Below are 9,432 nucleotides of genomic sequence, written 5' to 3' on the forward strand. Positions count from 1 at the left end.
GCTGGAGTAACATTTGAGAAATTGCTTTTTCATTTTGTGTTTAGTGTCTCTTCATTTTTCTACTTGTGCTGTTGTTGTCATTGTCTTGCATGGATGATTGGAAAGGTGGTGCTCAGTTTGGGTTCGTTAAAACCTTTGCAGGCTGGCAGAAGTGCACCATTAAAGTCATTTGTGCGCATCTGCCCCACAATAAGGTCCTACATAAATCCATTACAATCTCTCACTTGGGCTCAATCAACACAAATCTCGTTTCTTGAATTTTATAGTTCAACTTTACGTCTTTTCTTCTAAATCAATTTTTAAATATTCTTAGCCAATCAAATAATTTAATTGGTCTTTTTATACCTTCAAAGGTGTACAGAATCATCCCTTCCAATTATTCACTTTTATGGCAAGAAATCATATAATCTATCAGTTGTAACTTATTTCTTGTGCATCAATTAAATATATATTACAATAAATAACCATGTTGCTATTAATATGAAGTCAACATAAAAGAGAATTTAGTTACCTAAGGTGAAGTACTAATGTTCACAGATTTTTGCAAAATCCTCTTGTACAGAAATTAAGTAGCTATATCTTTCTCAATTCTGTCTTGTGTGCCTTGCTAGGACTATGAAGGGTAGTCAAGAGCAAGACTCCAAGGGAAAGGGTGATGGGTCACAGTCCTTATTCAGTGTGCATGATGTGGTCCAGTGGACACCAAAAGACTGGACCACTTCTAATACATCCTAATGATCTGTGAACTGATTAAAATCCAGATATACAAGCTTATTTAGAAGAGGAAAAAAATATAGATATTGCAAAAATATAACACTACACTTCACAACATCTCTAGCATTTTAGAACCTATCAAAATAGAGAGAGGCAGCTCATACCCACAAACAAAGAATGAGACCACAACCAATTAGTTATGATGATTAGATGATGGGATTGATGCGGTCTGCGTCTGGTTTCCCATATAGGTTCTGCCAGCTCTGTTTTGAGAGGGAAAAAAAAAAAAAAAAAAAAACACTTAGGGTCCCCCGCAAAATAGCAATTAATAATCATCATTTAGAAATGGTAGCCAATTGTTGCTGGGTCTCGGCAAACATGAGCACGGGCAATCTTCTCTGTGGTAAACATCAAACAGTTTTGCGGACCAAAAATCCGTCTTATCTGTAACATGTCCTTTGCTGGTCTTTAACCATCTGCGATCTGTTGCAGGTTTTCTCACCAAGCAGTCTGAAAGTTACCGATTTCTAACAACCTTTATGGCTTTATGGCATGCTACCACAGATTTTGCATTTATAGTCTGCTTTTACCACAGTGGTCCGTGAAGTAGTATCCTATTTGCTTGCCAAGAACAAATCGTCCCCAGATTATTACCTCATCCAACTCTAAATTAAGCATATAAACTTTTTAAGTACTAACGCTTGCCTTTGTTGCACAGATGGATCGTAGTAGAATAGAGTAAAAATTGTGTTGATTATTCAACAATAGGATAGCTATCTATTCCTATTTTATTTTTATTCCATGAGTCAAACGATGCCTTACACTTCTTCCAAATAGTCCATTCCAGTAGCTTACTTCAATGGACAGCAATAAATGAAAGACATTTTAAGCTACCAAGCACTAACCTTACTGCTTGCAAGCAACACGTTGCAAGCAAGAGCTTCTTTGCAGGCGCGGAACTTAACATCACAAGCTGATCATCATTCTTGAATCTCAAGGTCAAGGCCTCTTAAAAGTGCTCTCGAGTCTTAGAAAGACTCGGATTTTCTGTTGCATACAAATTAGATCAAGATTGCTTCAAATTAAGCATACTGGTTCAGTTCACATAGCTATCTCATCACAAGATCCTGCACTTCGAAACAAGCATACAGGTAGAGAGTACGATTTCCAATTAACATTTTAAGAAACAAGCATGTCCCCCCACTCACACCCATACATATAGCTTTAATAGTCGGTGTAAATACTGCATAATACCTCTTCTATGCAGATGTAGTATATAAATCCTGATTCTCACCATCTCCACCACCACTCAAATGCTTTATTATGATATGCTCATATGATAAATCCGACAGCCACCAAAACTTCAGCAGAACATCAATTAACAGGTCTAGTAAGCAAAAAAAACACTAGATTTTTAACAGATCATAGAAAATTTTGCCTCTTACATTACATGCAGATGCAATTCTAATTAGCCATCTAGATTTGAGTCTCCCCTTACCAGCACATTGATCACTTCAAGCAATCAACTTTAAACAGATTAAAAATGACAACCACCATACCAACAAGAAATTAAACATACAAAAGTTGATAAAAAGTCTTCTCATTCTCACTTCTGTGTAATCAACAATTGAACCAAATATTCATGTTCATGATTACTCGCACAAATAATCAAATATTGAAATTCTACAAGTATTCTTGGGCAGTTATCAGCAATTTAGTAGCACTGTAATAGGCTTGTTAGTTCTTGACAAAACATTCCAAAGATGGTATAGGCGTCCAATTTGTAAAGCATTTGCTTTCCATTTTCCCCTTCTGAATCATTTTATAAGAAATAATCAGAAGAGCAACTATTGTACCAACTAAGCAAAATGAGAAATATTCTTCCAGCAAGTTAACAGGCCAACAGTGAGACCTTTCCTCAAAAGCATGAGACTGAGAATGAAAAACAATACTGGGGTAACTGTTTATATAGAATTCTATAAAACAAAATTTGAAAGCAATCATTTATAATATATACAAAGGCATTAAAAAGATGCAATTTCTTGCATCATTAGAGTGTGAAGAAAACTTTTGAAAGTTTTAAAAAGGCAAGTTAAAGAAATATAACGAGGCAAATTATTTGGTAAAATTATCATTACCCCTCTTCCTGATAGCAATTCACAGATTTTGGCGGATACTTTGTCATAAGGGCTTGTGGACCCCTTACAAAGAAGCTATTGGAATTGTTTTCTGTTGTTACGGGTTTCATGGTTGTAACATCCTTTGAACTACCTATTAAATGGAGTCCAGAAAAATGATCACCCCAGATATCATATTTATATTTATCCCCTACCTTTTCTTCTACTTTTTTCTGGTTATAAAGCCTGGGCCCAGGAGCTCGAGCATGAGGAGCAATTGTAGATTTTGAAGCTGGAGAAGTGTGCATCAGATTGGGGACAGCCCTACCACCAGAAGGAATAGTGGCAGAAGGCAACAAAACGGGCTTTCCAGTAGTTTCTTCTGGCACTGAAAGTTGCTTTGCAGTAGCAGAGAAACAATTACTACTGTAGCATTTTAAATAAACCCTGGGCTCCAATACAGTTGCCTTGGCAGTAGACTCAGCCACTCGAACCTCACCCTGTTGGTCAGCCACTAGAGTGAATGGATTTCTAGCTTCAATAGGGTCCATGTCAGGAGATGGTGACCAAGTACGATTAGGAGTCACATTCATTACAGGAGATAGAGGAGATGAAGGTGTGGAATTCCCACTTTGACTACTTGAAACTTCAAAAAGTCCTGTTAAACCTGCAGTAACACCCTTTCTCTTCCTTCGCCTTCTTCCTTTCTCTTTTCCAATCCTGACGGTAAGGCTACAAGGTTGGGAAGCATCAAGTGCATTAGAATTTTCAATTGCTACAGATTTTGACAGCAAAGATGGTACTGCTTTGTGATCTTCTAGGGATGGTATCCCATTCTCAACAGTTATCCCATGGTCTGGGCCTCCAAGTTGACTACCAAGATATTTATAACCAGATGCCTGCTCTGAGGTTTTGCCTTCAACTGAGCTTAACAAGCCATCCATTTCAGGAGGCATACAAAACTTACTGCTTTTCTGACTAAGATCCTGGCGAGCAGATTTCCCTGAACTTCTCGCTGTAGCATGAACACTCTTCTCACTCTTATAGAAATAATCCTGGGAGCCAAAACTCATCACTTGGGGGAATATGCAACAAAAGATCAAGAACATCAAGGAAGCAGAAAGAAACACAACTGCAGAGAATTTCTTCAATCTCATCCAGAATACTGATTTCTTGCAAAGATTGAACACATATACAGGAAGACTTGCCTTCATTGGTATCACAAAAATTCCGCTAGCCAAGGCCAGTTCTAGATCTCTTTGTAACATTGGCGCATAAAAATCAGGGTGGTATGATATCAAAAGCTTTGTTGACTCACCTGGTTCAAGTGAAAAACCGTTACAATTATGAACAATAAACCCATCCAACCGACACTCTGTTCCAGAAACTTCAATACTTTTCACCTCAAAAGGCAAGTCTCCCGTGTTTTGGGCATACAGCTCTTTCGACAGCTGCTGAGAACAAGCATAAGTGGTCTCTTTCATGTTAAATAACGGGTCTGGAGGAGAGAGATTTAGAGGAAATGACAAGTTGAGATTAAATTCTATGCTCTGAATAGGCTCAGACCCCTCAAGCAGGACAAGGGAAAGTGAACCTCCAACTCCTCTCAAAGATAACCATTCGACACCAGAAAGATTGTTCCTTATCAGGGCAGAACTTGTCCACCCACATCTATTTGAAGGATGAAATAAAATTGGCCCAAAATATGCTTTCCCATAAGGATGAACGTAGGCCTCTGTTCGTGCACCCTCTGCCACCGAGAATCCATACCTAGTTGTCTTAAACTCATTATGAACCAAACTACTTGATGAAAGGGGTTGTATAAAACTGTCTGTGCCCCTGCATTCATCAATAATTTCTCCTGAGTTAAGAATGAGCTGCATTACAACTGGCTGTTCACTAGGATTCTTTACGGTGATCCACTTAGAATGTTGAGTTCCAACCTGAACCTTTGGGAAAATTACTTCATGATCATCAAGCACAGACATGCTGCTTGTGGTACCTTGAGATTTCCAGTTCTCCAAAACAAATTCATCTGCTTCTACGGTCTCCAATGCCTGCAATATAAATTCACAACATCATCTCAGTTATCATGCAAATAAACCAATGAGTTTTGTCATGAGTGAGCACCAATTTCAAACCAATATCTACATGATGCTATAATTTTGTGCATGTATGACTAATAAAAAGTGGAAAACTTCACATACACCAATTTTGAGTGGAGAGAGAGAGAGAGAGAGAGAGAGAGAGTTGCCAATTTTTAATTAGTTCGCATGTTTTCATGTATTACTAATCATTATCACACGCTAGAATATGCCTCGCAGCAGAGTGCAGACATTCCAGATTGTGAAATCCTAAATGGCACTTTTGAAATACACAGCTTTGGACCATTCTTGAAGCACATTCAGCGAATAAAGTGCAAACGTTTTGATCTCAAACACATTAAAGTTTGGAATTGCAAAAGGAAAAATGGGAGGATCAAACTGTATAAATTGTCAAACCTCAAGAATTTCTGTAATTTTCCCTGTACATTTCTACTTCTATTGAGAATTCTAAGCCTATAATATAACCAGACAATTTCAAGCAAGATAATTCACTAATCAAGTGCTTATCATTATACATTACGCATCAAGAATGCCAGAAATTGGGGGAAAATGGATAAGAATGAGCATACCTTGACCTTCAAAGGCAAATTCCTGCTACTGCCCAATGATCCTGACCTTCTACTTCCAGATTCAGCCTTTTCAGATTGATGATCAATTCCAATGGATGAATCCTTTTGATGTCTCAAACAAATATGGATTATGCTCTGGCAAGGAATTTCAATTTGAGGACTACTAGTGTCATTTGTTAGCACAACTAATTTGCAGTTCTTATAAATATTGGATATTTCAGGCACGGGATCATGTAATTCAACAAGCAGCTGAGTGCAAGTAATTGTAGCAGCCAGTGTAACAGTGCCTGGGAACAGTAGCAAGCCTTGCATGTACTTGAACAGGAAAACTTTTTTTGGTGCAACTTCACTAATCTTGACAAAAGTAAATACATGAGGAGCTCCATTTCTCAAAGAGATAGCAACAAAAGTGTTGCTAGCATCACATGACACCAGAGCCTCAAGAGAAACTGAAACTGAACTTGAAATACCATTATATGACCCTTTTCCATCTAGATTAATTTCAAGAGGAACCAAAATAGTATCAGACTTGTCTTGAGAAGCCCTTAGTAACTGCATACAAAAAGAACCAACAATTTGAACTTCAGATTCAAATGAGAGGTCTATCTCTATGACAGTTTCACTGCCATGAGGACCAATCTCCCAATTTTCATGAAGTCTTATAGCCATCAATGTAAAATCAGCTTCGCCACTCTTCACAACCAACCAATCCTTAACACTCAGCAGGCTCAGCCTGTTAGAATCTTGAAAATTTTCTACGCTACAGATTGCTTCAGTATGATGGGAAATATTTCCTTGAGAAACCAAAATCCATGTGCTTATTTCCCTAACATAGAGGTTTTCATTGAAAGGATTAAACAAAGACAAATTCCTAATCAACCGTCCACTAGAAGCAGCATCCACACTTATAACAGGACTAATCTTGTAAGGAGACTCCGTAGCATAGCCTTTAACCTGGATCAGAAAACCACCAGAGCTTGTCTGCAAGATCAAATGAGCTGAGGACAAGCCCAGCCATCTTGGTAAAAACACAAAACAAACTGATGCTACTTCACCAGGTCCTAAAAAAAAATCACTAAAATTGCAGGGATAAAACTGTATATTGGTACTAAACGGTTCATACACATATAAAATGCTGTTATTACACGTATTAGCTACTGTTAAGAAAGCTACGGAGGGAAAATACAAGTGCTTGTATCCCCAATCAAGTACAGGAGGGCTAATTTTTACATGGGGTGACAAAGAAACATCAAAGGGACTAGATTTTGTCATCTCAGAGTCTGTGTTCAGCCTAAAACTTGCGCTCTTCTTAGTTAGTAAAGGACCTCTACAGGAAGAAATGTCATTTTGATTAGCACTACCATTTTGCATGGATGATAATTGATTGATGCCCTCCATGGAATTCAAAGAACAAGAAACAGTCCGCCCATTTAACAACTCAAACACACCAGAATCTGAAAACCACCTCCTGTTACTAGCCCCCTTGCTATCCTGAGTTGGTCCTACAGATGGACTATCAGAGAGACTCCTAGCAACTTCTACAGCATCTGCTTTATGCTCTTGCTCATTAGATGGAAGACCAGGCAATGTTGAAGGAAAGCAGAAAGAATGAGAATTGGTACAAATATTCTTGATACTCATGTGAGTCAAAGGACTTTCTTTTTCATAGCCTGAACTAGCATCAGCAACAATAATATCTTGAAAACCCAAAGCACAATCATCTCCATAGGCTCCACAGCCATCATACTCCTTGGATTTCTGCATCCCATCCATCAGGCATGGTCCACATGTAGCAAGGCAAAAAATGGTACATAACAGAACCAGAAAAATTTGGAATGCTTTGACCTGGCGAAGCAATCCCCTGAATAAACCACCAAATCAAATGACGCTACAAGTGAGGTTGGCTTAAAACTGTCTATAGCCAGCAAAAATAAATAGCAATTCAATAAATTCTGCCACTATCAAAAGATCAATAAATTTTATTATTAAAAAAAAAAAAAAAAAAAAAAAAACCCACACACACACGTAAAGCGACTGGAAAGAGGAAACCAAAATAAAATTGAAGTGAATATCTCTCTTGGAAAATAATGTGGTCAACTGACTTGCAAGAGAGAAGTTTATTTTCATTTAAAGAGTAGAAAACCACACAGTCTGGCTCTGGCCTCAGTTTTAGGAGAGAAATCAGAAACAGGCACAGTTTTGACTACTTTCCATCATTTCCTCGGAAACCAAGCAGAATCAAAATTACATCATCATGTAGGGACTTGGGAGCAAAATGAATGATTCAACAGAACGGAAAAAGAAATATAATCCATCTTTTAGTGAACCAAACTTAATATCAGAAAGGGAAATAAAAAGAAGACCCAAAATTTTTACACTGTCACATAATCGTTAAATAAATTTTCCATTTTTAATAGCTTTCATCTAACAAAAAAATTAATTTGTTGCAGCTAATCCATTTTTTGCATTAAAAATTAAATCCCAAAACAGAAACACACCCAAACGCATTTGCGCCATAGAACTAAAATCTAGCCATTTTACCATTAGGAGGAGGGAAAAAAGGGCCCTATTTAATTTTAGCTCCTCTTGTTGTTATAAATAAAATAAAAAAATAAAAAGCATATACGAAATAGAAGTAAAGGCCCCCCAAAGTCGATATTTCAGAAACAGCATAAAATCCATTCTCTACAAAAGTACTTTCGCAATAAAGCCAAATATAAAATCAACTAACAGCTCTGAACTCTACATCGGAGCTCAAACCAATCATCGCTATCTAAAAAATAACATTTTTGAACCGATAGTGAAGAAGCAAGCAATCAAAAACCCAAAAAAATACGAACGCACGCAATCAGAGCTTTAAGAATAGCTGAAAAGAGTAGGACAAAAAGAACAACTTCATGCAAGGAAAATTGAAAATAAATAAATAAATAAAACGAAAGGATAGTGGGACTAAGCAGACATCGACAAAGGAGTTTAAGAGAGAGGTGTTTTGGAAACATCGAAAATGTGGAGACTGATGAGTTACCGGAGGCAGCACATAGAGAGCTGCTGGTGCTGCTGCCGCTGATGTTGCTCTTGTGGAGCTGTGATCGTCATGGAATCAAACTCCATATCAAAGAAAGCAAAGAAATCATCTGCAACTTTTTGTACTTTTTTTTAGGGTTTTAGCTTTCGATTTCGGGGGCCCAAGAAAAAGAGCTTAGAAACAAGCACAACTGATGACCAGCGAATGAATGGCCTCCAGAACCCAAATGAGTCATCGACCAGAGAAAAAAAGAGAGCGAGAAAAGAAGAATAGTGGATTAGTCCAATTTACCAAACTCCCCATTACCATCTCGTCCGTCTTTTTGGAAAAATTGGAAAAGAGAATATTAGGCTACAATATTCAGGTAGGGATAAAATGGTAAATTGAGTAAAATGGAACAATTGACACGTAGAGCAGTTGGAAGAAACTTTTGGGGTCGCTCGCTTATAATTTAAAATTTTTAGCACACAGTGCACGTTAAATGAATGGTCTCTTCTGCCCTTGAGTACTGATGACGTGGACCACGTGTCTGGGTGCCAGCTAGTGTGGAAAAGCTAAAGCCTTGAGGCATTGTGGTCCGGGCCTGACCGCACCTTACGCCTCGGCGTTCAAGGCTTGAGGGCGAGTCTATCTCGTTCCTTCCTTGCTTGCCAATGGGGGTAGTTTTGGTAATACGGAGAAAACAACAAATCCCAGAGGCATAAACAGGGCGCTGCTGGGGGAAAAAGCAATGTTGCACTCCCACAAAATAATGGTACCACCAAATGATCGTACACCAAATCATAGACACACGAAATTGTGGCACTTATTTTATGCAAGTACATGTACAAGCTGAAACTAATAAATTTTATCTAAATTTAATAAATTTAACTTTTTTTTGGTATAAATAAAATTTACTTTTT

At 37.8% G+C, this 9,432-nt stretch overlaps 1 protein-coding gene across 9 annotated transcripts; it reads right to left on the reverse strand.

The window, feature by feature from the left end:
• Positions 1-502: 502 nt before the first annotated feature.
• Positions 503-8,795, reverse strand: LOC110670062 (uncharacterized). Of its 9 annotated transcripts, none has more exons than XR_009150083.1 (5): positions 8,531-8,793; positions 5,506-7,366; positions 3,047-4,888; positions 1,620-1,761; positions 503-1,328 (listed from the first exon to the last, which is right to left on the reverse strand). XR_009150083.1 is itself a non-coding variant. In XM_058150167.1 (5 exons), exons 1-4 carry the CDS (start codon positions 8,614-8,616, stop codon positions 1,974-1,976), a joined length of 3,891 nt encoding a protein of 1,296 aa, XP_058006150.1. In that variant the 5' UTR covers positions 8,617-8,794; the 3' UTR covers positions 1,469-1,761; positions 1,969-1,973. The 9 variants fall into 9 exon arrangements, 8 of the variants coding, with proteins under 8 accessions (XP_058006150.1, XP_058006153.1, XP_058006151.1 ...); XM_058150167.1 differs by lacking the exon at positions 503-1,328 and adding an exon at positions 1,969-2,075 and having other exon boundaries at positions 1,469-1,761; positions 8,531-8,794; XM_058150168.1 differs by lacking the exon at positions 503-1,328 and adding an exon at positions 1,969-2,075 and having other exon boundaries at positions 1,709-1,841; positions 8,531-8,794.
• Between the last annotated feature and the right edge of the window lie 637 nt (positions 8,796-9,432).

Source organism: Hevea brasiliensis, chromosome 7 (genome assembly GCF_030052815.1).
Source record: "Hevea brasiliensis isolate MT/VB/25A 57/8 chromosome 7, ASM3005281v1, whole genome shotgun sequence".
Lineage (NCBI taxonomy): Eukaryota > Viridiplantae > Streptophyta > Magnoliopsida > Malpighiales > Euphorbiaceae > Hevea > Hevea brasiliensis.